Source organism: Salvelinus alpinus, chromosome 6, assembly GCF_045679555.1.
Source record: "Salvelinus alpinus chromosome 6, SLU_Salpinus.1, whole genome shotgun sequence".
NCBI lineage: Eukaryota > Metazoa > Chordata > Actinopteri > Salmoniformes > Salmonidae > Salvelinus > Salvelinus alpinus.
In genome coordinates this window covers 7,780,228-7,807,374 of record NC_092091.1, presented here as the reverse complement: position 1 = coordinate 7,807,374, position 27,147 = coordinate 7,780,228, and the positions used below count along the sequence as shown (strand labels likewise).

Here is a 27,147-nt window from a genome sequence, read left to right as displayed (position 1 = left end):
TGGTAATATTAGTACTATATTATATAGACCACGGCCTGCCTGGTAATATTAGTACTATATTATATAGACCATGGCCTGCCTGGTAATATTAGTACTATATTACTATACTATATTATATAGACCACGGTCTGCCTGGTAATATTAATACTATATTACTATACTATATTATATTATATAGACCATGGCCTGCCTAGTAATATTAATACTATATTACTATACTATATTATATAGACCACGGCCTGCCTGGTAATATTAGTACTATATTACTATACTGTATTACTATATTATATATTACTATATTATATAGACCATGGCCTGCCTGGTAATATTAATACTATATTACTATACTATATTACTATACTATATTATATAGACCATGGCCTGCCTGGTAATATTAATACTATATTACTATACTATATTATATAGACCATGGACTATATAATATAGTATAGCAACCGGACTAATCCTTGTTCTCAAACTCACATGTTAGAGGACGGCCCAACCGGACTAATGCTTGTTGTTTTATCTCCATTTGTTTTCTGCACTGTTCTACCCCTCTTCTATGTATCCCTCCATCAATCTCTCCTTCCCCTACTTCCTGCTCTACCAGGTTACAGCTCGTGGCGTGGGCTCTGTGGCCTCTCTGTTCCCAACACCACCTCTGACCTTGCAGGTAGATAGATAAACAGAATATTTGATCATTATAAAAAAATACATTATATCCAATCTCATTGAGAACCTGTTTTCATATTTGTATACACTGCACTAATTTTCATTGTGGTCCTCCTAATTCCAAACACATAAGTGTATACAATGCACCATACTACATTTAAAACCATGAATGATAATATAAGACAAAAAAAAAACGTGTTCCAACGTATTTCGTATTTTATTATTATATCTATATTTATATATATATTATTATTATTTTTATTTATATATATATTTTGTTTGCCTTCACCTCCCTTATCTCACCTCACTTGCTCACATTGTATATAGACTTATTTTTCACTGTATTATTGACTGTATGTTTGTTTTACTCCATGTGTAACTCTGTGTTGTTGTATGTGTCGAACTGCTTTGCTTTATCTTGGCCAGGTCGCAATTGTAAATGAGAACGTGTTCTCAACTTGCCTACCTGGTTAAATAAAGGTGAAATAAAAAAATAAAATAAAAAAACATTTCCATCACGTTCGTCTGACCTCTGGCCTGGCAGGTATTCTGGGTAACTCTGGTCTGGCTGAGAAGTTCCTGTTGTTGTACGGGACATCCCAGAACATCGACGTATGGGTGGGGGCCATCTCAGAGCCTCCTCTACCTGGGGGCCGGGTGGGACCCCTCCTGGCCTGTCTGCTGGCCAAGCAGTTCAGAGCACTGAGAGACGGAGACAGGTGAGGTGAGATGGTGTTAGACTCTATTGTTCAGTTCAGAGCACTGAGAGACGGAGACAGGTGAGGTGAGATGGTGTTAGACTCTATTGTTCAGTTCAGAGCACTGAGAGACGGAGACTGGTGAGGTGAGATGGTGTTAGACTCTATTGTTCAATTCAGAGCACTGAGAGACGGAGACAGGTGAGGTGAGATGGTGTTAGACTCTATTGTTCAGTTCAGAGCACTGAGAGACGGACACTGGTGAGGTGAGATGGTGTTAGACTCTATTGTTCAGTTCAGAGCACTGAGAGACGGAGACAGGTGAGGTGAGATGGTGTTAGACTCTATTGTTCAGTTCAGAGCACTGAGAGACGGAGACAGGTGAGGTGAGATGGTGTTAGACTCTATTGTTCAGTTCAGAGCACTGAGAGACGGAGACAGGTGAGGTGAGATGGTGTTAGACTCTATTGTTCAGTTCAGAGCACTGAGAGACGGAGACAGGTGAGATGGTGTTAGACTATTGTGTAACAGTAAGGCTTTCATCCCTGTTCTAACCCCAAGCTGGGCTCGAACCAGGGACCTTCTGCACACAGCAACACTCTCAAAAACAATGTTAAGGTGTTACAAGGTTGTGAAACACAAACACATGTAATAACAATTAGGCTGGAATTCAATCCGATCGGCCCTTTTTGGCTATGCACCATTTAAAGGCATTGTTACCGCGGTCGCAGAGATCACATGCTAAGTAAATGCTGCACATGCCGAGTCAATCGGAAATGACCTTTAAATGTGACCCGCGCTACAACGCGGATCGTCCGCAGACCGGATTGAGTTCTGGGCTTAGACAGGTTTGCCATATATATTGTTTGAATGAATATATTGTATATTGATAATTTCCAAAAATACATGAATCTCATGACCATCTACACTTAGTGGGCACAACTTTAATAACACCTGCTCTTTCCATGACATAGAATGACCAAATGAAAGTTATGATCCCTTATTGATGTCACTTGTTAATTAAATCGACTTCAATCAGTGTAGATGAAGGGGAGGAGACAGATTAAAGAAGGACTTTTAAGTCTTGAGACAATTGAGACATGGATTGTGTATGTGTGCCGTTCAGAGGGTGAATGGGCGAGACAGAATATTGAAGTGCCTTTGAACGGGGTATGGTAGTAGGTACCAGGCGCACCGGTTTGAGTGTCAAGAACTGCAACGCTGCTGGGTTTTTCACGCTCAACAGTTTCCCATGTGTGGTCCACCAAGCCAACTTGACACAACTGTGGGGAAGCATTGGAGTCAACATGGGCCAGCATCCCTATGGAACGCTTTCCACAGCGAATTGATGCTGTTCTGAGGGCAAAAGGGGGTGCAACTCAATATTAGGAAGGTGTTCCTAATGTTTTGTACACTCAGTGTATGTCTGAGATGCTGCCCACTCAATGTGTCTGTTTGAATCAGCCCTACAGTATGTCTGCCCACCCAGCAACCTCTCCCACTCTGTCAGGTTCTGGTGGGAGAGAGAGGCTGTGTTCACCGGCACCCAGAGAGCTCAGCTTCACACCGTGTCCCTGTCCCGTGTCATCTGTGACAACACGCACATCACACGTGTTCCCTCCGACCCATTCAGCCGTACGGTCAGCCCAGAAGACATGCTGGCCTGCAGCCACCCCCTCATCCCTCACCTTAACCTCTCTGCCTGGAAGGAGCCTGACACAGGTACTATTCTCCTAACCCTCGTCCCTCACCTTAACCTCTCTGTCTGGATGGAACAGGTACTGTTCTCCTAACCCTCATCCCTCACCTTAACCTCTCTGTCTGGAAGGAGCCTGACACAGGTGCTGTTCTACTAACCCTCATCCCTCACCTTAACCTCTCTGTCTGGAAGGAACAGGTGCTGTTCTCCTAACCCTCATCCCTCACCTTAACCTCTCTGCCTGGAAGGAATAGGTACTGTTCTCCTAACCCTCATCCCTCACCTTAACCTCTCTGTCTGGATGGAACAGTTACTTTTCTCCTAACCCTCATCCCTCACCTTAACCTCTCTGCCTGGAAGGAACAGGTGCTGTTCTCCTAACCCTCATCCCTCACCTTAACCTCTCTGTCTGGATGGAACAGGTGCTGTTCTCCTAACCCTCATCCCTCACCTTAACCTCTCTGTCTGGATGGAACAGGTACTGTTCTCCTAACCCTCATCCCTCACCTTAACCTCTCTGTCTGGAAGGAGCCTGACACAGGTACTGTTCTCCTAACCCTCATCCCTCACCTTAACCTCTCTGTCTGGAAGGAGCCTGACACAGGTGCTGTTCTCCTAACCCTCATCCCTCACCTTAACCTCTCTGCCTGGAAGGAGCCTGACACAGGTACTGTTCTCCTAACCCTCATCCCTCACCTTAACCTCTCTGTCTGGAAGGAGCCTGACACAGGTGCTATTCTCCTAACCATCATCCCTCACCTTAACCTCTCTGTCTGGAAGGAGCCTGACACAGGTGCTGTTCTACTAACCCTCATCCCTCACCTTAACCTCTCTGTCTGGAAGGAGCCTGACACAGGTGCTATTCTCCTAACCCTCGTCCCTCACCTTAACCTCTCTGTCTGGAAGGAGCCTGACACAGGTGCTGTTCTCCTAACCCTCATCCCTCACCTTAACCTCTCTGCCTGGAAGGAGCCTGACACAGGTACTGTTCTCCTAACCCTCATCCCTCACCTTAACCTCTCTGTCTGGAAGGAGCCTGACACAGGTGCTGTTCTCCTAACCCTCATCCCTCACCTTAACCTCTCTGCCTGGAAGGAGCCTGACACAGGTACTGTTCTCCTAACCCTCATCCCTCACCTTAACCTCTCTGTCTGGAAGGAGCCTGACACAGGTGCTGTTCTCCTAACCCTCGTCCCTCACCTTAACCTCTCTGCCTGGAAGGAGCCTGACACAGGTGCTGTTCTCCTAACCCTCATCTTAACCTCTCTGCCTGGATGGAACCAGACACAGGTAGAGAAAGAGGGAGGGAAAGGATAGAGATTGGACATGGAGTCAGTAAAGAAATCTAGCAACTACATGGTATGCAAGATACGTGTATTTAGTAGATCAGGGATTCTGTGCAGAGCCTTGCTCAGGCCGCTCCTCTACAACAGGCTGTTGACTTTCATCTGACCTCCTCAGGTGTGGTCCAGTTGCCAGGTTACAGACAGGCTTCTCTCTACTGTGACCTCATCATCATTAGGTTATCACTGTACTTCCTCCCCCCCTTCCTTCTCCTCCCCCTTAGATCCCAGTTGTGGACCAATCCCCAGGTTACAGTCAGGCTTCTCTCTGCTCTGTGACTCCGTCATCTACTACCAGTGTGGTCCAGGCTATCAGCTGATTGGTCCATCCTCTGTGACCTGTGACCCCAACAGCTATCAATGGAGTCCTGCTCCCCCAACCTGCCACGGTAGGGTGTGTGTGTGTGTGTGTGTGTGTGTGTGTGTGTGTGTGTGTGTGTGTGTGTGTGTGTGTGTGTGTGTGTGTGTGTGTGTGTGTGTGTGTGTGTGTGTGTGTGTGTGTGTGTGTGTGTGTGTGTGTGTGTGTGTGTGTGATTTTTAATTAAGGCACTACAGTCGACATGCATGTCTTTAATTTTTTGTATTCTGACTGATTTGCTGTAGATGTCGATGAGTGTGCCGATCAGCCAACCCCGTGCCCCCAAAACATGGACTGCCTCAACACACCTGGGTCATTTATGTGCACAGGTAGGCATTCTATACATCTATATAATCTATACAATCTATGCATTCTATACAATCTATATAATCTATTCATACTATACATCTATATATTCTAGACATCTATATAATCTGTACATTCTATACATTCTTTACATTCTATACATCTATGCATTCTATATATCTATATAATCTATACATCTATGCATCATATACATCTATGCATCCTATACATCTTCTATACATCTATGCATTCTATACATCTATGCATCCTATACATCTTCTATACATTCTATACATCTATTCATTCTATACATCTATGCATTCTATACATCTATACATTCTATACTTCTATACATTATATACATCTATACATTATATACATCTATACATTATATATCTATATAATCTATACATCTATGCATCCTATACATCTATACATCTTCTATACATCTATACATTCTATACTTCTATGCATTCTATACATCTATGCATTCTATACATCTATACATATATACATTATATATATCTTTACATTCTATACACATTCTATACATTTTCTAATGTATCTGACCATCAGATGTTAATCAATACTAATGTATCTGATCATCAGGTGTTAATCAATACTAATGTATCTGACCATCAGACGTTAATCAATACTAATGTATCTGACCATCAGATGTTAATCAATACTAATGTATCTGACCATCAGATGTTAATCAATACTAATGTATCTGACCATCAGATGTTAATCAATACTAATGTATCTGACCATCAGACGTTAATCAATACTAATGTATCTGACCATCAGATGTTAATCAATACTAATGTATCTGACCATCAGACGTTAATCAATACTAATGTATCTGACCATCAGATGTTAATCAATACTAATGTATCTGACCATCAGATGTTAATCAATACTAATGTATCTGACCATCAGGTGTTAATCAATACTAATGTATCTGACCATCAGACGTTAATCAATACTAATGTATCTGACCATCAGACGTTAATCAATACTAATGTATCTGACCATCAGGTGTTAATCAATACTAATGTATCTGACCATCAGATGTTAATCAATACTAATGTATCTGACCATCAGGTGTTAATCAATACTAATGTATCTGACCATCAGATGTTAATCAATACTAATGTATCTGACCATCAGGTGTTAATCAATACTAATGTATCTGACCATCAGATGTTAATCAATACTAATGTATCTGACCATCAGGTGTTAATCAATACTAATGTATCTGACCATCAGATGTTAATCAATACTAATGTATCTGACCATCAGATGTTAATCAATACTAATGTATCTGACCATCAGGTGTTAATCAATACTAATGTATCTGACCATCAGACGTTAATCAATACTAATGTATCTGACCATCAGATGTTAATCAATACTAATGTATCTGACCATCAGGTGTTAATCAATACTAATGTATCTGACCATCAGATGTTAATCAATACTAATGTATCTGACCATCAGAAAGGACCTTTTATATTTGGTAACTCTTCAGTATTACAGATTGAATAGAGTCCTTAATAAACATATTGAACAAGTGTTCCTCTGTCTGTTTGTGGTGCGTTCCAGACCTGGACCTGTCCTCCCTGTCTGCAGTCTCAGTAATCTCTGCTGTAATAGCTGTGGTTGGTGGTGTGGCCATCATGTTCGTGATACTGGCCTGTTGTAGAAGGTACGTCATTATAATGATGTCCAGGTGATAACGGTCATTGTAATGTATCGGGGTTGAGGTCAATTTCATAATGTCCTTGTCAATTCAGGAAGTAAACTGAAATTCTATGTCTTATTTCATTCATTGACAAGTATAACTTACTTATAAAATGTTTTATTGAAATTAAATTGACCCCAACCCTGGTAGATGTTGCTTAACAAATGTTATGTAACATTTCAAAAACTATATATATATATTTTATACTCTTGCAGGTATTTTCCAAAGAAGCCAGAACCAATAAACAGAACCGATAAACAGAACCGATAAACAGTGGTTTCTGTAAGAGGGACAGATAACCAAGCGACACCTCTGGAAATATAGTCCTTACATATTTTAGTATTTTGTTTTAAAAATGTGACATATATCCTAAAAGTATGCACTTGAATGTGTTGATATTAAAACGTAACTTCAGATTATTTGTTAGATAATAACCTGAAAATAAAAAATAACTGAATTGTAACCTCATTTTAGACCACAGTCACATTATAAATAAAACCTTAAACGTCTGACTCAAAGTGCAGAATGTAATTCGCTGTATTTCGTGCATATGTCCCGCTGTACAGTATTTGGACAGTGACAATTTTTTTGTTGTAGTTCTGTTTAGTGACAAAAAATGATGCAATACATTATTTACCATTTCATTTCTATTGGCCACAAAAAATAATCTGAAACACAACCAAAACAAACAGCAAATGCATCCAACAAGTTTGAGTTACAAGCTTGATGTTGTTGTGTGATAGGAATATGGGACCAAATAATACACTTTTTACTACTTTAATACACATAAGTGAATTTGTCTAAATACTTTTGGTTGCCTAAAAGTTAAATGTACAAAAAAGTGCTGTAATTTCTAAACGGTTTACCTGAAAATGCCCTCAAATTAAATCTGACAGTCGGCACTGTCAGCTTTGAAATCCAAATTGCTGGAGTACAGAGCCAAAACAAAACGTGTCACAGTCCAAATACTTGGCCAACCGTGTATTTGTCTGTTCTAGTCAACGTGTTTGAAGCTCATAAACCTGAACAAGCTAACAGCATTAAAGGGCGTTGCAGTTTAAAAAATATATATGTTTTGTCGTCACATATAGGTTCAGTGAAATGTGTTGTTTTACCGGTTCAGCCATAGTAGTACGGCACCCCTGGAGCAAATTAGGGTTAAGTGCCTTGCTCAAGGACACGTCGACAGATTTTTCACCTTGTCGGCTCAGGTATTTAAATCAGTTAGTAACCGGGAAGAAACACTTGTCCGGAACACTTGTTAAACATCTTGGAACGCATGTCCCTGTTCGGTACCTATGACAGCTTTCCGGACCGGTAATGCCATTCTGAGAGAGACAGGTCGCGTTCCAGGCCGACTATAGGCAGCATTTACAAGCATTTCGCTACACTCGCATTAACATCTGCTAACCATGTGTATGTGACAAATAAATTTGATTTAATGGTTTGCGTGTCAAATTGCTATATCACATGATCAGTCAGGCAAATGCAATGTAGTCAGTCTGGAATGCCGTCAGCCACATTTATGATTACCAGTATGTTCTTGGATCTCTGTGCCATATTCCCCTCCCTTCAAACCTGTTTAGCAACAACTGTGGGCGTGGGAGGGAGTCGACTGGAGGCTTTTTGTATCAGAGGGTAACCAACCGTCCACTTCTTGGTAACAACCTAAATCTAGTGACCTGCCTGGGCCCTGAGGTCAAATACGTCTCTTTACTAGAAGGATTCCACAGTATATGATTTGTAGGTTACTTCAGGCAGGGCTTTTGTGGGTTAAAGCCACACTAATGCGGAGCGATTAACTGGCATTTCGGTTATTTTTCATTTTATAAACAACTAATTGACAGATGTTGGTTCAATGATTTATTTTCCTGTGAGCTCAATGCACACCTTGCACAGTTTCTCTACAGATTAAAAACAGATCCAGGCTGAACTGTGCGATGTAGTAGGGAGTTGTAGTTTCCAGCAGGCCAATATTCTTCATAGTTTATCGCAGAAAACGTGGTAATTAACTACAGTGACCATAATCCATTGCACACCTACTTGTCCGTTCTGTGTATATTTTATGCCTGCTACAGAAGAGACAGAAGAATGCATGATCATGAGGGGATATTGAGATGAGATGATGACATGGAATTAAATAATAGTCATCAAATGTAATATACACAATAACTGAAATATTTTATTAAGGTAGAGTAATTGTGTTGTCACAGCATTCAACCCACAATGTGCTTCTACACCTGCATTGCTTGCTGTTTGGAGTTTTAGGCTGGGTTTCTGTACAGCACTTTGAGATATCAGCTGATGTAAGAAGGGCTATATAAATACATTTGATTTGACATAATGCATAGTGCATTTAATGTAAAAAATATACACTGCTCAAAAAAATAAAGGGAACACTTAAACAACACAATGTAACTCCAAGTCAATCACACTTCTGTGAAATCAAACTGTCCACTTAGGAAGCAACACTGATTGACAATAAATTTCACATGCTGTTGTGCAAATGGAATAGACAACTGGTGGAAATTATAGGCAATTAGCAAGACACCCCCAATAAAGGAGTGGTTCTGCAGGTGGTGACCACAGACCACTTCTCAGTTCCTATGCTTCCTGGCTGATGTTTTGGTCACTTTTGAATGCTGGCGGTGCTTTCACTCTAGTGGTAGCATGAGACGGAGTCTACAACCCACACAAGTGGCTCAGGTAGTGCAGCTCATCCAGGATGGCACATCAATGCGAGCTGTGGCAAGAAGGTTTGCTGTGTCTGTCAGCGTAGTGTCCAGAGCATGGAGGCGCTACCAGGAGACAGGCCAGTACATCGGTAGACGTGGAGGAGGCCGTAGGAGGGCAACAACCCAGCAGCAGGACCGCTGTTTACAACTTCGAACACATTCCAGTGTTCGAAGTTGTAAACAACGCTGCATAGGATTTCTCTTAATGAGACTCTATGCAGCCAATGACAATGTCCACTTTAGGTATAATGCCGGGTGCTGCTTGTTGATTTCACAGCTCTTAACGCAGTTGTTCCACCTCCGACACTGTCAAAATATCAGCTATGCAGATGTCGGCTAAAGGGGATCTGATTCGGGCCCTAAGGCTGCGTTTATATAGGCAGCCCAATTCTGATATGTTTTCCAGTAATTGGTCTTTTGATCAGATCTTTTCACATCAGATCTTTTCATATCGGATATTTTTCTGAGCTTTTAGCATGTTCTGCACTGACACAATATGACTGATGATTGGCTGAAAGAAATTGATAAGAAGATCGTGGGAGCTGTTTTGTTTGACTTCAGTGCAGCTTTTGATGTTATTTTGACCTTTTGATGAAAAAAAAAACGTGTGTTATGGATTTGCATCCTCTGCCTTATTATGGATTGAGAGTTAACTATCTAATAGAACACAGAGGGGTTTTTCATTAATGGAAGCCTCTCTCATGCAAATTCAGTTGAGTGTGGTGTACCGCAGGGCAGCCGGTTAGGGTCATTCTTGATTTCTGTTTTTACAAATGACCCTCCACTGACCTTGAATAAAGCCTTTGTTTCTATGTACGCTGACAACTCAACAGTATACACGTCGGCTGCAACAGTAAAATAAATAACAGACACTTAACATAGAGCTCCAGTCAGTTTTAGAATGGGTAACTAGCAATAGGCTGGTGCTAAATATCTCAAAAACTAAAAGCATAATTTTCCAGACAAATTACCCACTCAACGCTAAACCTTGTTTAGGTCTTTTATTGAATAAATGTGGCTATTGAGCAAGTTGAGGAGACTAAACTGCTGGGTGTAACCCTAGAGAGCAAGCTTTCATGGTCAAAACATAGACTCAATGGTTGCTGAAATGGAAAGAGGTCTGTTCATGATAGGGTGTTGCTCTATCAAAGTGTCAATAACATACGTGTCAGTCTCTCCTGGCTCAAAGTTGAGGAGAGATTGACTGCATCACTATTGGTCTTTGTGCGAGGTATTGATTTGTTGAAGGTACCAAACTGTCCGTTCAAGCAGTTGGCACACAGTTCAGACACTCCATCTGTACAACACAAGACATGTAACCAGAGGTCTCTTCACAGTCCCCAGGTCCAGAACAGAGGCTGGGAAACACACAGTATTAAATAGAGTCCACGACTACATGGAACTCTCTGCCAACCCAGGTAACTCAAACTAGCGATTAAAAACAGATAAAACAAATAGATAGAAGAACACCTTATGGAATGACGAGGACTGTGAAGAGACACAGACATTTTGATATATCTCGTATTGTAATCTGCACTGTACTATGCATTAGACCTTGATACTGTGTGTATGTACTCATATGAAGGCTATGTGTGAAGTTTTTAAATGTATGTATTTCAGTCCTCGACTAATAATGTTCTTTCCGTACTATCTATTGTTTCCTGTGGACCCCAGGAAGAGTAGCTGATGCTTTTGCAGCGACTAAAAAGGGATCCTAATAAATACCAGGACCAATTAGTGGACAAAAGATCAGAATCGAGCTGCCTGTGTAAACGCAGCCTGAGAGGAAAGTTAGTTACTATTGCACGTTCAGACATGAATAGTGTTCATTTAGTTTGATAAGGCTTTTCATGCAAGGTATGGCTAATACACACTACAGTATATGGCTATGTATCCGTGTAAAGCTACACATTATTTGGTCATGTATGGCTTATATATTATTATTATATAAAATTGTAGAGAATTTTACATGACATGTTACAGGAGTGAAACTACAACTGCCATTTTAAAACGATTATATTTCCCAACTAGATAGTAATTTAAAAAGTGAATACATTGGGAGTAACAACATATTGCTTAAATCATCCATGGTTGGTTTATCATCCCATTACGTTAAATAACAAATGACCTGTAACCTACAATTTCTAGGATAGTCATTGCTAAAACTGTCACAGCATCCCGAATGAAGACGAGGATATTTGAGAAGACCGATTAGGCTTTTCGTTCAGGACTTTTATTAATTCTGGCACCGTGTAACTGCAAGTGGCAGCTCCTATTCACCAAGTAAAATTCTGGGTACGTGTAAATGTTCTTGGCAAATAAAGTGAATATGATTCTTTTTTTAATGTATTTTTTATTTAACTGAAGTACCTGAATGTAACACACTATTTCTGAACTGGTTAGTACTGAACAGCCTAAATGCAGCTGTTTTCTTTATCCGCACTTAGAAATCTGCGGAGAGGAATTCCTGCCCTTCTATAACCCATTCTAACTACAGATGTATTTTCGTGAATAAGCCATGCAAGGCATTTACAATGTAGTGCAAGAATCTATCAAGGTTAAGGCAAAGTAAGAGGTGGTCTGGTTTGCTGCAATGGTTCTACGGAGAGAGGAGACAACGGTGGTTCTAAGGTGACAGGGGACAACGGTGGTTCTAAGGTGAGAGGTGACAACGGTGGTTCTAAGGTGACAACGGTGGTTCTAAGGTGACAGGAGACAACGGTGGTTCTAAGGTGACTGGAGACAACGGTGGTTCTAAGGAGAGAGGTGACAACGGTGGTTCTAAGGAGAGAGGAGACAACACCTAGGGGTAATGCAGCAGTACTGGAGGGTATATGGCACTGTGTGAATGAAAAGTGGGCAGCATAGTTCTCCTGAGGGCTCCATCCGGTTTCTGGGTCCCGCATGTCCTCCCTGAGGGCTTTTCACACTGCTGAGCCAAACCAGCCCAGTTCGGTTTGGGTTGTCCCGACAGTGTGAAACCGGTACAGGTGATCTGACTCTCAAATCGTACTGTGTCTCTGTACAGTTGATTGGTGACTCCTGTCTTCTAGCCCTGGGCCGTGTTCACTGGGCACGAAGAGGAAGAAATTAGCACATTTTCATTGTCCGTTGCACAACATTTTGAAACGTTTTGCTACGGAGTGCCCTAATAAACACGACCTAGGTCTACTGTGACATCTCCTCCCATCTGTCCTCCTATTCCTGGTCTGTGAGGTAGAAGCCCAGCTTGGCCACAGTCATCTCCCTCCGTAGACGTGTCACCTCCCAGAACATCTGCTCAGCTGGGGGGGGGGGGGGGGGCAGGCAGAGACAGACAAAGACATGAGGGTTGAAATGGTTTCAGTCAGTTTCAGAACGCCAGACAGATTTAATGTCTGCATTAACAAAGCTAACTTATTTCCACTGTCATTTTTCACTGTTAAAATGGGTCTATTGTTGATCTCTCTGTATCTATCTTTTAGAAGGGGGACGTCAGACTTACCATCATGTCTGACCAGGCCCTGCTGAATATAACGGATATAGGTGAAGAAGTTACACACGGCTGTGATCTAGAGGAGCGGAATTGAGGAAGGGCTCACACACACTTTCAAACAAAAAGTTCTCTCACATAGGCCTACCTGATAAAAGTATTAATAAACACAAAAAGGTAGTCATATTTATATGTCTATAGATGTTGAGGAGGATAAGTGAATACATACATTTTATTTTCAATACATTTTCAAATATATTTTTCAAAAAACAACAAACATGGTAGCTAGGTACCCGTGCCCTGCTGGAGGGAGAGATATAGTAGTAACTCTCTTCGTCACCCAGTTTGATTTGGTGCTTACAGGACCGGGATATGCCGCTCAACGCACACTTCCTGTTATAGAGGCAGAGAAAAAAGGAAAAAAAAAACACACCAACTAACTCACTCATTTATGGAATTCTACGGCGTCTGGTTTCCCGGACACAAATTAAGCTTAAACATGTACTTAAAAGCACTTTCAAGGGAGATTCTCCACTGAGCAAGTTCTTTCGTCCAGGACTAGGCTTAACCTGGGTCTGGGAAACCGGCAATACATGACAACATGATTGTTAGTTGTTTAACATCAGAAATGGAACAAATAAAATGACCTTAAAAGCTGAACACTGAACAGATATGGAGTCGCTTCCTCCACGGATGGAGTTAGTTACATCTGAGAAATGTTAGTATATTAGACTACAGACAAGCTGCCTTACAAGACCTGTGTATGTTAGACTACAGACACACTGTGAGGACAGACAAGCTGCCTTACAAGACCTGTCTATGTTAGACTACAGACACACTGTGAGGACAGACAAGATGCCTTACAAGACCTGTGTATGTTAGACTACAGACACACTGTGAGGACAGACAAGATGCCTTACAAGACCTGTCTATGTTAGACTACAGACACACTGGGAGGACAGACAAGATGCCTTACAAGACCTGTGTATGTTAGACTACAGACACACTGTGAGGACAGACAAGATGCCTTACAAGACTTGTGTATGTTAGACTACAGACAAGCTGGGAGGACAGACAAGATGGCAGTGAACAACAACAAGACATGGCTGGACAGAGTGCTGGAGGGCATTCTGATGAGAGAGGAAGGGGTTAGCATACAGGACAGTGAACAACAGAGCACAGAACAGTTTGTTGTTAGTGGAAAATAAAAAAAGGTAATGAAATGATTCGCTCCTAAAGTTACTTACGTCTCTACTGCTGCCTTCAAGCCACTGGGGGAAAATAATTCAATCAACATTTGATTAGGAAGCATGAGGTGAAGCAGTGCTACATTAGCAGCGTAGCCCATTGATTCAACTCATTAGGACTCAGAGAAAAAAACAGAAAAAAAAACAGTACAGATTTGTGAAGAGAAAAACTAAACTAATCCATAGAAAGTCAGACCAATCAAGTTTGCATAATTTGTCACGGAGTCACGAATAATGATATTCATTATAGATGACAGGTGTAATTGTGAAAAGTCACCAAGAGGAGAGAGAGAGTGTTGATTTGAGCATAAATATTACAAGATGGGTGTGGTTCAGTTGTGATTACTGTTGTCATGACCATTATCACGATACTCTGAAGTATCACAGCAAGGAAACAAAAACATGAAGCGGACTACATTTTCTGAGGAAAACAGTCCCAATGTTTAAAAAATAAAAACAACCTTAAAAAACATTATAATAAAGGTGTGATCACGTTTTAATAACATTTGAGGGATAACTCACTTGGGCCCGCCACACTCTATGGCGTTGGCTTTGACCACGGGTAAAGCTGACAAGGCCACCGGCTGGATGGTTAGAGAGTTGTTCTCCACTGCATTCTGTACTGACTGAGACAACTGTGGCCCAGAGTCACAATGCATTAATAACAACAACAAACTATACATGCACACAAAAGCCTTTCCCCGCCCGACACACGTACATGTATTAACATATTACGCTAATATAATAGTTACGGTATTCTATTATGCTAATATAATAGTTATGGTATTATATTACGCTAATATAACAGTTACGGTATTCTATTATGCTAATATAACAGTTATGGTATACTATTACGCTAATATAATAGTTATGGTATTATATTACGCTAATATAATAGTTACGTATTCTATTATGCTAATATAATAGTTATGGTATACTATTATGCTAATATAATAGTTATGGTATACTATTATGCTAATATAATAGTTATGTTACTGTATTATATTCTGCTATTAGAAAAGTTATGGTATACTATTATATTATGCTAATATAATAGTTATGGTATACTATTATGCTAGTATAATAGTTATGATATCCTATTATATTATGCTAACAAAATAGTTATGGTATACTATTATGCTAATACAAAAGTTATGGTACTGTATTCTATTCTGCTATTAGAATAGTTATAGTATTCTATTCTGCTATTAGAATAGTTATGGTATTTTATTCTATTGCGCTATTAGAATAGTTATGGTATTCTATTCTATTCTGTTATTAGAATAGTTATGGCAATATATTATATTCTGCTATTAGAATAGTTATGGTATTCTATTATACTCTGCTATTAGAATAGTTATGGTATTCTATTATATTATGCTATTAGAATAGTTATGGTATTCTATGTACAGAGAAACATGCAGGTACTGGTACCTCAGATCGTGTGAAGGAGAGGCAGGGGCTGATGTCCTCCCTGTATATCCGCACCAGGAAGGCTGAACTTCTGTCCAGACTAGGTCTGTTTCTCCAGGTCAAGAACTCTGCATACAGAATGTTGTCCATCTGAGGAGAGGAGATATAATTGATTAGTTATTTTCCTGTATCTGATTTGCTGTGGATATGGATTGATATGTAATAAACATGATTGTATTAGGGAATAGCTTACAGTCCTGTGAAAAAGTATTTGACTCCTTTCTGATTTTCTCTATTTTGTACATTTTTGATACTGAATGTTATCAGATCTTCAACCAAAACGTAAGATTAGATAAAGCGAACCTGAGTTTACGAAAATAAAATGGATACTTATTTAATTAACAAAGTTATGCAACACCCAATTCCCCTATGTGTAAAAGTAATTCCCCTTACACTCAATAACTGGTTGTGACACCTTTAGTTGCAATGACTGCAACCAACCACTTCCTGTAGTTGTTGATCAGTCTCTTACGTCGCTCTGGAGGAATTTTGGCCCACTCTTGCATGCAGAACTGCTGTCTGTGAGCTGATGCTGAAGAGCAGCTGGGTCATGCAATAAAACAATGATCCAAAACACACAATCAAGTCTACATGAAAATGGCTAAAAAACAACACATTTAAAGTGTTGAAATGGCCTATTTAAAAAAGTTCAGACTTAATCCCAAATGAGATGTTGTGGCAGTACTAGAAACGAGCAGTTCATGCTTGAAAACCCACAAATGTCGCTGAGTTAAAGCAGTTCTGCACGGAAGAGTGGGCCATAACTCCTCCAGAGCGATGTGAGAGACTGATCAACAACTACAGGAAGAATTTGGTTGGATTTAATACAGCTAAAAGGTGGCACAACCAGTTATTGAGTGTAAGGTGGCAATTACTTTTCACACAGGGGCATTGGGTGTTGCATGACTTGTCAGGTATGAAGGTAAGACCCAGATGGAGACCACGTCGAATAAACACTAGTTTAATATTACAACAGGGGCAGGCAATAGACAGGTCAAGGCAGGCAGGGGTCAGGAACCTGGAAACGGGAGACAAAGGGCTGTGAGACATGGGTTTGACCCTGGACACATGAAAGGTGGGATGTATACGAAGGGTACGGGGCATCAGAAGCAGAGGGGCTAATGATCTTGGGGAACGGGCCGCTAAACCGGAGGGGCAGATCCCGGGTGGATAGCCATACCTTCTGCCCGAGACGATACCGGGGAGCCGGGGTCCGATGGCGATCCGCTTGTCGTCGATACCTGGAGGTGGTCTTGAGGGCTGACCGGGCTCTCCTCCAGGTACGATGACAGCAGCGGACAAACATCCTGACAGAAGGGTATGCCAACCTCCTCTTCCTGCTCAGGGCAGAGCGGGGGTTGATACCCCAGGGAACACTCAAACGGTGATAGGCCCGTGGCAGAGCAGGGAAGGGTTTTGCGGGAGTATTCCACCCACACCAGCTGCTGGCTCAACTCCGGGAGCCCGGGTGGCAGGCAAACCTGGAGGAATGGGCCCACTCCAGGACCGCGGAGTGGACAGCGTCAGGCACAAACATCCGTTTTTCTGGGCCCCCCCTCCCAGAGTTCGGCTGGGACCGCTGCACCTCCCAGACCTGTTTCCCAATACTCCAGCTGAGTGCCGTTGCCAGACACAAGGTGTGAAGGATGGTCTCGGGCTCCGGGGAGGTAGCTGTGGGGTTATAGCGGCGAGACAGGGCATTCTTGAACCCCATCTGGTAGGAGAGGGAAATGTTGAACCGGGTAAACAACAGGACCCATCTTGCCTGCCTGGAGTTGAGGCGCTTGGCGGTGCAGAGATACTCCAGGTTTTTGTGCTCGGTCCACACAATGAACGGATGTTCCGCCCCTTCGAGCCAGTGCCTCCATTCATCCAATGCCATCTTCACCGCGAGAAGCTCCCAATTCCCCACATCGCAATTCCTCTCCGTGGCCGTGAGACGGTGGGGGAGAAGGCGGCGCAGGGATGCAGCTTCAAGGTTCAGGGCAGAACGTTGAGACAGAACAGCCCTCACTCCCACATCCGAAGCATCGGCCTCCACCACAAACTAACGGGAAGGGTCCGGATGAACCAGGATCGGATACCGTGGTGAAGCAGTGTTTAAGGTCCCGGGAATGCCCGGTCCGCGGCCGTGGGCCACAAGAACAGAACCTTGGTAGAGGTGAGGGAAGACAGGGGAGAGGCCAGGCTGCTGTAACCCTGGATAAAATGGCGATCAAAGTGGGCGAACCCCAGGAAGCGTTGCAGCTGCACCCTGTACGTAGGCTGAGGCCAATCCACCATCGCTTTCACCTTCTCAGGATCCATCTTGATGCTCCTAGCAGAGATGATGTAGACCAGAAAGGGAATGGTGGAGCGATGGAACTTGCACTTTCCCGCCTAATGAACAACTGGTTCTTCAGAAGGCACTGGAGAACCTGCCGGACATAGAGCACACGTTCTTGGGGGGAGCGGGAGAATACCAGGATGTCATCAACGTAGACAAAGATGAACCGGTTCAGCATGTCGCGGAGAACGTCATTCATCAGAGCCTGGAACATGGCAGGGGCATTGGTGAGGCCAAAGGGCATGACCAGATATTCGTAGTGGCCGCTGGCCGTGTTGAAGGCGGTCTTCCACTCGTCCCCCTCTCGTATCCGCACCAGGTGGTAGGGCGTTACGTAGATCCAGCTTGGAGAACACAGTGGCACCCTGGAGCGGCTCAAAAGCCAAGGAAATGAGTGGTAGCGGATAACGGTTCTTTACAGTGATGTCATTGAGTCCCCGGTAGTCTCCACGAAGAAGAACCCTGCACCAGCGGGAAAGGAAGAGGGACGGATAAATCCAGTAGCTAGGGAGTCCCCAATGTAGTCCTCCATAGCCTTGGTTTCAGGTAGCGAGTACAGACAACCACGGGGTGGCGTGGTGCTAGGGAGAAGGTCAATCCCGCAGACATAGGGGTGGTGCGGCAGAAGGGAAGTGGCTTTTTACCAGGCACGAGGACACAAAATGACCAAAAGTCCCGCAATACAGACAGCTCCTTGTGCTGATCTGATGTTGCCATTCCGCTGGCGACAGCCCAGCCCTGCCCAGTTGCATGGGCTCAGAAAACAGTGCCTCGGCCGTCCTCGATGATTCCCGTGGAAGGTCGGGAAATCTCGGGTTCTCTCGGCTACGGGACCGTCGGGGACTTCCGTGATGACTCGGAGGCAAGATGTAATCCCTGGACGTGCGAGTGAAATCGAATTTCCTCTCCATTCGTTGTTCCCGCAACCGTCCATCAATGCTAGCAGCGCCGCCCCACCGGCCAATCCACCTTCCCGGAAGCCCCGGTTACCTCCTCCTGAACGCTTTAATGGAGAGCCGAGCACCCGTCGGGCATTTCTAGCTATGTGTGCCCTCATTTTCGAGCTTCAGCCCTCCCCCTTCACCTCGGATCGCTCCAAAATAGCTTACTCCATCACTCTGATGTCTGGAAAGGCTCTCACCTGGGCTACCGCCATATGGGAACAGCAGCCGGCCATATGCGCGAGCCTGGAGGGGTTCGTGGGAGAGGTGAGGAAGGTCTTTGATGACCCGTTCTCTGGGAAAGAAGCAGCCCAGAAGCTAATCCAGCTCCGGCAGGACGCCTGCACCGTGGCCGACTACGCGGTCGATTTACGTACGTTGGCAGAGGAGAGTGCGTGGAACCCGGAAGCACTGTTCGACATGTTCCTGCACGGCGTCTTGTAAGAGGTTAATATTCCAACAGGGTCAGGCAATAGACAGGGGTCAGTAACCCAGGGCAACGGTACCGGGCGGCAGACAGGCTCAGGGTCAGGCAGAGGTCAGTAACCCAGAGGTGGGGCAACGGTACCGGGCGGCAGACAGGCTCAGGGGCAGGCAATAGACAGGGGTCAGTAACCCAGAGGTGGGGCAACGGTACCGGGCGGCAGACAGGCTCAGGGTCAGGCAGGGGTCAGTAACCCAGAGGTGGGGCAACGGTACCGGGCGGCAGACAGGCTCAGGGTCAGGCAGAGGTCGGTAATCCAGAGGTGGGGCAACGGTACCGGGCGGCAGACAGGCTCAGGGTCAGGCAGAGGTCAGTAATCCAGAGGGGGGCAAAGGTACAGGTCGGCAGGCAGGCTCAGGGTCAGGCAGAGGTCGGTAACCCAGAGGGGGGCAAAGGTACAGGTCGGCAGGCAGGCTCAGGGTCAGGCAGAGTGGTCAGGCAGGCGGGCTCAGAGTCAGGACAGGCAAGGGTCAAAACCAGGAGGACGAGAAAAGAGAGACTGGAAAAAGCAGGAGCTGAGACAAAACGCTGGTAGACTTGAACAAACAAGACAATCTAGCACCAGACAAACAGAGAACACAGGTATAAATACACAAGGGATGTACACAGGGAAGACACCTGGAGGAGGGTGGAGACAATCACAGACAGGTGAAACAGATCAGGGTGTGACATAAATCTGTTTATGAAATAAGTATCCATTTTATTTTATTTTTATAAACTCTGGTTCCCATTATCTAATATTAGGTTTTGGTTGAATATCTGATAACATTCAGTATCAAAAATTTGCTAAAGTAGAGACATTTTGAAAGGGGGCAAATCATTTTTCACAGCACTGTAGGTAGTTTAGTGTAGACAGCACACTACAGCTCACTACCACTTCCACATTCTATCCCCCAGGGGGCAGCAGCAACCTTGTCCAGATGCTGAGTCTGCTTGATAAGCGCATCAGGTGATGGTCAGTCAGTGTCCCAGTTGGCAGAGCCGTGAGGCTGCTGGTACGTTTAGTTGCCACGAGGCTTTTCGTTTGTTTTCGAGTTTGGGCATGGCTTTTAGTACATATTTATGTTATGTCACCATCTGAACAAATAACGATTTGCTTGGACTGGCCGACCAAGAGGTCAAGAGGGAGCTGACCCTGGACTTAAGGTAAGGTATCCGTCTCCTGGGTACATACATTTAACATCTAGGCACATACGCTGATTTCACACTTACAGTAGATGCACATCTTAAAATCAGGTTGAAGACTAGTTAACTGGGCCTAAGACTTAGCAGTGCAACGATATAAGTGCAACAATATTAGTAGGCTAGTTATCGGTTTGGTAACAATTGTAAGTGCGGTGAAGACGTGAGACAGATGCGTTCCCTTGGGGAAAGGGAAACGGGAGATAACCATTCATGTTTAAGTACCATATGTAATGTAGTTGTCACTTGTTAGTCTATAATTATCTGTTGTGTAATTAGGTACTGATGTCATTACTTTTAACCGGTTTAACTGTCAGTGCCAGTGTTGAATGTTAAAGTTTGACACTAGACATACTGATAATGTATCTGTGACACTGTGTGATTCTGTAAAATCTGATGATGTGACTTCCTATAAGCGTCTCGGGCTGGTGTTTTACAGAACATTAGGTGCTGTGTGGTTAATATAGAGGTAACTACGAAAATAAAGGAAATACCAACATTAAGTGTCTTAATAGGATGTTGGGCCACCACCAACCACCAGAACAGATTCAATGCACCTCGGCATAGATTCTACAAGTGTCTGGAACTCTATTGGAGGGATGAGACACCGGTCTTCCATGAGAAATTCCATAATTTGGTGTTTTGTTGATGGTGGTGGAAAACAATGTCTCAGGCGCTGCTTCAGAATCTACCATAAGTGTTAAATTGGGCTGAGATCTGGTGACTGAGACACATCCTCTATGTTCCTTTGAGAGCCCTCTTTCAGTCACTCTGGTGACTGAGACACATCCTCTATGTTCCTTTGAGAGCCCTCTTTCAGTCACTCTGGTGACTGAGACACATCCTCTATATTCCTTTGAGAGCCCTCTTTCAGTCACTGAGATCTGGTGACTGAGACACATCCTCTATGTTCCTTTGAGAGCCCTCTTTCAGTCACTGAGATCTGGTGACTGAGACACATCCTCTATGTTCCTTTGAGAGCCCTCTTTCAGTCACTCTGGTGACTGAGACACATCCTCTATATTCCTTTGAGAGCCCTCTTTCAGTCACTGAGATCTGGTGACTGAGACACATCCTCTATGTTCCTTTGAGAGCCCTCTTTCAGTCACTGAGATCTGGTGACTGAGACACATCCTCTATATTCCTTTGAGAGCCATCTTTCAGTCACTGATATCTCTTCTTCTAGCCATAATGGGCAACTGGGCATTTTTATACATGACCCTAAGCATGATGGGATGTTAACATGACCCTGAGCATGATGGGATGTTAACATGACCCTGAGCATGATGGGACGTTAACATGACCCTAAGCATGATGGGACGTTAACATGGCCCTAAGCATGATGGGACGTAAACATGACCCTAAGCATGATGCGATGTTAACATGACCCTAAGCATGATGGGACGTTAACATGACCCTAAGCATGATGGGACGTAAACATGACCCTAAGCATGATGGGACGTAAACATGACCCTAAGCATGATGGGATGTTAACATGACCCTAAGCATGATGGGACGTAAACATGACCCTAAGCATGATGGGATGTTAACATGACCCTAAGCATGATGGGACGTTAACATGACCCTAAGCATGATGGGACGTAAACATGACCCTGAGCATGATGGGACGTTAAAATGACCCTAAGCATGATGGGACGTAAACATGGCCCTGAGCATGATGGGACGTTAACATGACCCTAAGCATGATGGGATGTTAACATGACCCTAAGCATGATGGGACGTAAACATGGCCCTGAGCATGATGGGACGTTAACATGACCCTAAGCATGACGGGATGTTAATTGCTTAATTAAACTCAGAAACCACAACTGTGTGGAAGCACTTGCTTTCAATATACATTTTAATCCCTCATTTACCCAAGGGTTTCCTTTATTTTGGTAGTTACCTGTATAAAGGGCCTTCTCAGAAAAGATCTGCTAGACATTTTCTTTGCTTCTGCTCTGGAGATGTTCTCCCTGAATTCTTGTAATGACTGGATTGATGGTGTTTGGTTTTACAGACCACTGTTCTCCTTTTTTCACCCCGAATTCCAGTTACAATGACGGACATTCACTTAGTCACTGAGGTCCATATAAAAATGATCTAGATAACATTACACCGCAGAGAGGACAAAGAGACATTCACTCACATGTACATTTTATTGTGTATTATTGTGTGGGGTTTTTTGTGTGTGTAATTTTACTGTACTTTGTCTTTTTTAAGCACATGAACAAATTAATTTCCCCCCGGTAGGAAAATAAAGTTGATCTAATCTAGTCGGCCGAATAAATAAATAAAATAAAATAAAACTGACCCATGAACCATAATTTACATCCTGATCATACTTTTAAGCAGGAATAATGGCTACAGAAATGCCTCCATATACAAAGCTTCTCATGATATTGAGTATCCAGGTGAAAGCTATGATCCCTTGATTGATGTCACCTGTTAAATCAACTTCAAATCAGTGTAGATGAAGGGGAAGAAACAGGTTAAAGAAGGATTTTTAAGCCTTGAGACAATTGAGACATGGATTGTGTATGTGTGCCATTCAGAGGGTGAATGGGAAAGACAAAATATTTAAGTGTCTTTGAACGGGGTATGGTAGTAGGTGGCAGGCGCACCGGTTTGTGTCAAGAACTGCAACGCTGCTGGGTTTTTCACGCTCAACAGTTTCCTGTGTGTATCAAGAATGGTCCTCCACCCAAAGGACATCCAGCCAACTTGACACAACTGTGGGAAGCATTGGAGTCAACATGGGCCAGCATCCCTGTGGAACACTTTCGACACCTTGTAGAGTCCATGTCCTGACGAATTGAGGCTGTTCAGAGGGTAAAAGGGGAGGAGAGGTGCAACTCAATATTAGGACGGTGTTCATAATGTTTTGTACACTCAGTGTATAGGCGCTGTTATAAAGTCCTTTTTAATTTCAGTTGTCCCAAAGAGTTTTACAGTCACCCCATCCTAGACTCAAAGACCAAGCAGAATCACAGTGGCAAAGGAACAACAAGAAGGAAACCTTGAGGAACCAGAGGTGTGTGGTTACCTGGCGGCTGAGAGACCGTGGCCTCTCCCCCTGCTCTGCCCAGTAGGGTTCATAGGTCACAGAGACAGAGTGACCCGGAACCAGACATAGAATCAGCAAGAGGAGCGTAGGAACAGTAGGCTGAGAAAGGAGAGATGGAGAGAAGGACAGATGGAGGGAGGGAGAGAGGAGGGAGGAAAGAAGAAGATATGGAGGGAGGAAGGGAGGGAGAGAAGGAGAGATGGAGAGAGGGATGGAGGGAGAGAAGGAAAGAAGGGGATGAGGGATACAGGGAGAGAAGGAGATGGAGGGATGGAGAGAAGGAGATATGAGGGAGAGAAGGAGATGGAGGGAGGGAGGGAGGGAGAGAAAGAGAAATGGAGGGAGGGAGAGAAAGAGAGATGGAGAGATTGAAAGAGAAAGAAGAAGAGGGCAGGGAAAGATGATGACGATCAAGAGAAAACAGGAAGATGAAAATAGAAAGGGAAGAGAGCTAGAGAAATGAAGAAAAAAGGGAAGTAAGGAGAGAAATACATTGACAAGAGTTATAGTGGGAAGCAGAGTTATAGTAGGAAGCAGTAGTAGAGTTATAGTAGGAAGCAGTAGTATAGTTATAGTAGGAAGCAGTAGTAGAGGTATAGCAGGAAGCAGGGTTATAGTAGGAATCAGTAGTAGAGTTATAGTAGGAAGCAGTAGTATAGTTATAGTAGGAAGCAGTAGTAGAGTTATAGTAGTAAGCAGTAGTAGAGTTATAGTAGGAAGCAGTAGTATAGTTATAGTAGGAAGCAGTAATAGAGTTATAGTAGGAAGCAGTATTAGAGTTATAGTAGGAAGCAGTAATAGAGTTATAGTAGGAAGCAGTAATAGAGTTATAGTAGGAAGCAGTAGTAGAGTTATAGTAGGAAGCAGTAGTAGAGTTATAGTAGGAAGCAGTAGTAGAGTTATAGTAGGAAGCAGTAGTAGAGTTATAGTAGGAAGCAGTAGTAGAGTTATAGTAGGAATCAGTAGTAGAGTTATAGTAGGAAGCAGTAGTAGAGTTATAATAGGAAGCAGTAGTAGAGGTATAGCAGGAAGCAGGGTTATAGTAGGAATCAGTAGTAGAGTTATAGTAGGAATCAGTAGTATAGTTATAGTAGGAAGCAGTAGTAGAGTTATAGTAGGAATCAGTAGTAGAGTTATAGTAGGAAGCAGTAGTAGAGTTATAGTAGGAAGCAGTAGTAGAGTTATAATAGGAAGCAGTAGTAGAGGTATAGCAGGAAGCAGGGTTATAGTAGGAAGCAGTAGTAGAGTTATAGTAGGAAGCAGTAGTAGAGTTATAGTAGGAAGCAGTAGTAGAGTTATAGTAGGAAGCAGTAGTAGAGTTATAGTAGGAAGCAGTAGTGGAGTTATAGTAGGAAGCAGTAGTAGAGTTATAGTAGGAGGCAGTAGTAGAGTTATAATAGGAAGCAGTAGTAGAGGTATAGAAGGAAGCAGTAGTAGAGTTATAGTAGTAAGCAGTAGTAGAGTTATAGTAGTAAGCAGTAGTAGAGTTATAGTAGGAAGCAGTAGTAGAGTTATAATAGGAAGCAGTAGTAGAGGTATAGCAGGAAGCAGGGTTATAGTAGGAATCAGTAGTAGAGTTATAGTAGGAATCAGTAGTATAGTTATAGTAGGAAGCAGTAGTAGAGTTATAGTAGGAATCAGTAGTAGAGTTATAGTAGGAAGCAGTAGTAGAGTTATAGTAGGAAGCAGTAGTAGAGTTATAATAGGAAGCAGTAGTAGAGGTATAGCAGGAAGCAGGGTTATAGTAGGAAGCAGTAGTAGAGTTATAGTAGGAAGCAGTAGTAGAGTTATAGTAGGAAGCAGTAGTAGAGTTATAGTAGGAAGCAGTAGTAGAGTTATAGTAGGAAGCAGTAGTGGAGTTATAGTAGGAAGCAGTAGTAGAGTTATAGTAGGAGGCAGTAGTAGAGTTATAATAGGAAGCAGTAGTAGAGTTATAGTAGGAAGCAGTAGTATAGTTATAGTAGGAAGCAGTAGTATAGTTATAGTAGGAAGCAGTAGTAGAGTTATAGTAGGAAGCAGAGTTATAGTAGGAAGCAGAGTTATAGTAGTAGAGTTATAGTAGGAAGCAGTAGTAGAGTTATAGTAGGAAGCAGTAGTAGAGTTATAATAGGAAGCAGTAGTAGAGGTATAGTAGGAAGCAGTAGTAGAGTTATAGTAGTAAGCAGTAGTAGAGTTATAGTAGGAAGCAGTAGTATAGTTATAGTAGGAAGCAGTAATAGAGTTATAGTAGGAAGCAGTAGTAGAGTTATAGTAGGAAGCAGAGTTATAGTAGGAAGCAGAGTTATAGTAGTAGAGTTATAGTAGGAAGCAGTAGTAGAGTTATAGTAGGAAGCAGTAGTAGAGTTATAATAGGAAGCAGTAGTAGAGGTATAGTAGGAAGCAGTAGTAGAGTTATAGTAGTAAGCAGTAGTAGAGTTATAGTAGGAAGCAGTAGTATAGTTATAGTAGGAAGCAGTTATAGAGTTATAGTAGGAAGCAGTATTAGAGTTATAGTAGGAAGCAGTAGTAGAGTTATAGTAGGAAGCAGTAGTAGAGTTATAGTAGGAAGCAGTAGTAGAGTTATAGTAGGAAGCAGTAGTAGAGTTATAGTAGGAAGCAGTAGTAGAGTTATAGTAGGAATCAGTAGTAGAGTTATAGTAGGAAGCAGTAGTAGAGTTATAATAGGAAGCAGTAGTAGAGGTATAGCAGGAAGCAGGGTTATAGTCGGAATCAGTAGTAGAGTTATAGTAGGAATCAGTAGTATAGTTATAGTAGGAAGCAGTAGTAGAGTTATAGTAGGAATCAGTAGTAGAGTTATAGTAGGAAGCAGTAGTAGAGTTATAGTAGGAAGCAGTAGTAGAGTTATAATAGGAAGCAGTAGTAGAGGTATAGCAGGAAGCAGGGTTATAGTCGGAATCAGTAGTAGAGTTATAGTAGGAATCAGTAGTATAGTTATAGTAGGAAGCAGTAGTAGAGTTATAGTAGGAATCAGTAGTAGAGTTATAGTAGGAAGCAGTAGTAGAGTTATAGTAGGAAGCAGTAGTAGAGTTATAATAGGAAGCAGTAGTAGAGGTATAGCAGGAAGCAGGGTTATAGTAGGAAGCAGTAGTAGAGTTATAGTAGGAAGCAGTAGTAGAGTTATAGTAGGAAGCAGTAGTAGAGTTATAGTAGGAAGCAGTAGTAGAGTTATAGTAGGAAGCAGTAGTAGAGTTATAGTAGGAAGCAGTAGTGGAGTTATAGTAGGAAGCAGTAGTAGAGTTATAGTAGGAAGCAGTAGTAGAGTTATAGTAGGAAGCAGTAGTTGAGTTATAGTAGGAAGCAGTTATAGTAGGAAGCAGGGTTATAGTAGGAAGCAGAGTTATAGTAGTAGAGTTATAGTGGGAAGCAGTAGTAGAGTTATAGTAGGAAGCAGTTATAGTAG

General features: G+C 42.8%; 2 protein-coding genes across 10 annotated transcripts in view; one reads left to right on the top strand and one right to left on the bottom strand.

Moving 5' to 3' along the window:
- Window positions 1-11,339, top strand: part of epx (eosinophil peroxidase) — a 36,175-nt gene extending 24,836 nt beyond the window's left edge. The window contains exons 10-17 of one of the 3 annotated variants that reach the window (XM_071405216.1): window positions 611-673; window positions 1,217-1,391; window positions 2,881-3,092; window positions 4,637-4,801; window positions 5,016-5,099; window positions 6,682-6,784; window positions 10,893-10,973; window positions 11,230-11,339. In XM_071405216.1, coding sequence (XP_071261317.1) covers window positions 611-673; window positions 1,217-1,391; window positions 2,881-3,092; window positions 4,637-4,801; window positions 5,016-5,099; window positions 6,682-6,784; window positions 10,893-10,938 — 848 coding nt within the window. In that variant the 3' untranslated portion in view covers window positions 10,939-10,973; window positions 11,230-11,339. Of the gene's footprint in view, window positions 1-610; window positions 674-1,216; window positions 1,392-2,880; window positions 3,093-4,636; window positions 4,802-5,015; window positions 5,100-6,681; window positions 6,785-7,035; window positions 7,330-10,892; window positions 11,020-11,229 lie in introns of those variants that run through there. The other 2 variants (XM_071405215.1, XM_071405213.1) reach the window with 2 other exon arrangements.
- Window positions 8,983-27,147, bottom strand: part of rab3il1 (RAB3A interacting protein (rabin3)-like 1) — a 33,471-nt gene continuing 15,306 nt past the window's right edge. For 2 of the 7 annotated variants that reach the window (XM_071405217.1, XM_071405218.1), the window contains exons 8-13: window positions 15,709-15,837; window positions 14,797-14,909; window positions 14,275-14,298; window positions 13,306-13,420; window positions 13,040-13,106; window positions 8,983-12,839 (exon numbers count right to left, since the gene is read on the bottom strand). In XM_071405217.1, the coding sequence (XP_071261318.1) occupies window positions 12,754-12,839; window positions 13,040-13,106; window positions 13,306-13,420; window positions 14,275-14,298; window positions 14,797-14,909; window positions 15,709-15,837 (534 nt within the window). In that variant the 3' untranslated portion in view covers window positions 8,983-12,753. Of the gene's footprint in view, window positions 12,840-13,039; window positions 13,107-13,305; window positions 13,421-14,274; window positions 14,299-14,796; window positions 14,910-15,708; window positions 15,838-23,726; window positions 24,199-27,147 lie in introns of those variants that run through there. The other 5 variants (XR_011675484.1, XM_071405219.1, XM_071405220.1 and 2 more) reach the window with 5 other exon arrangements.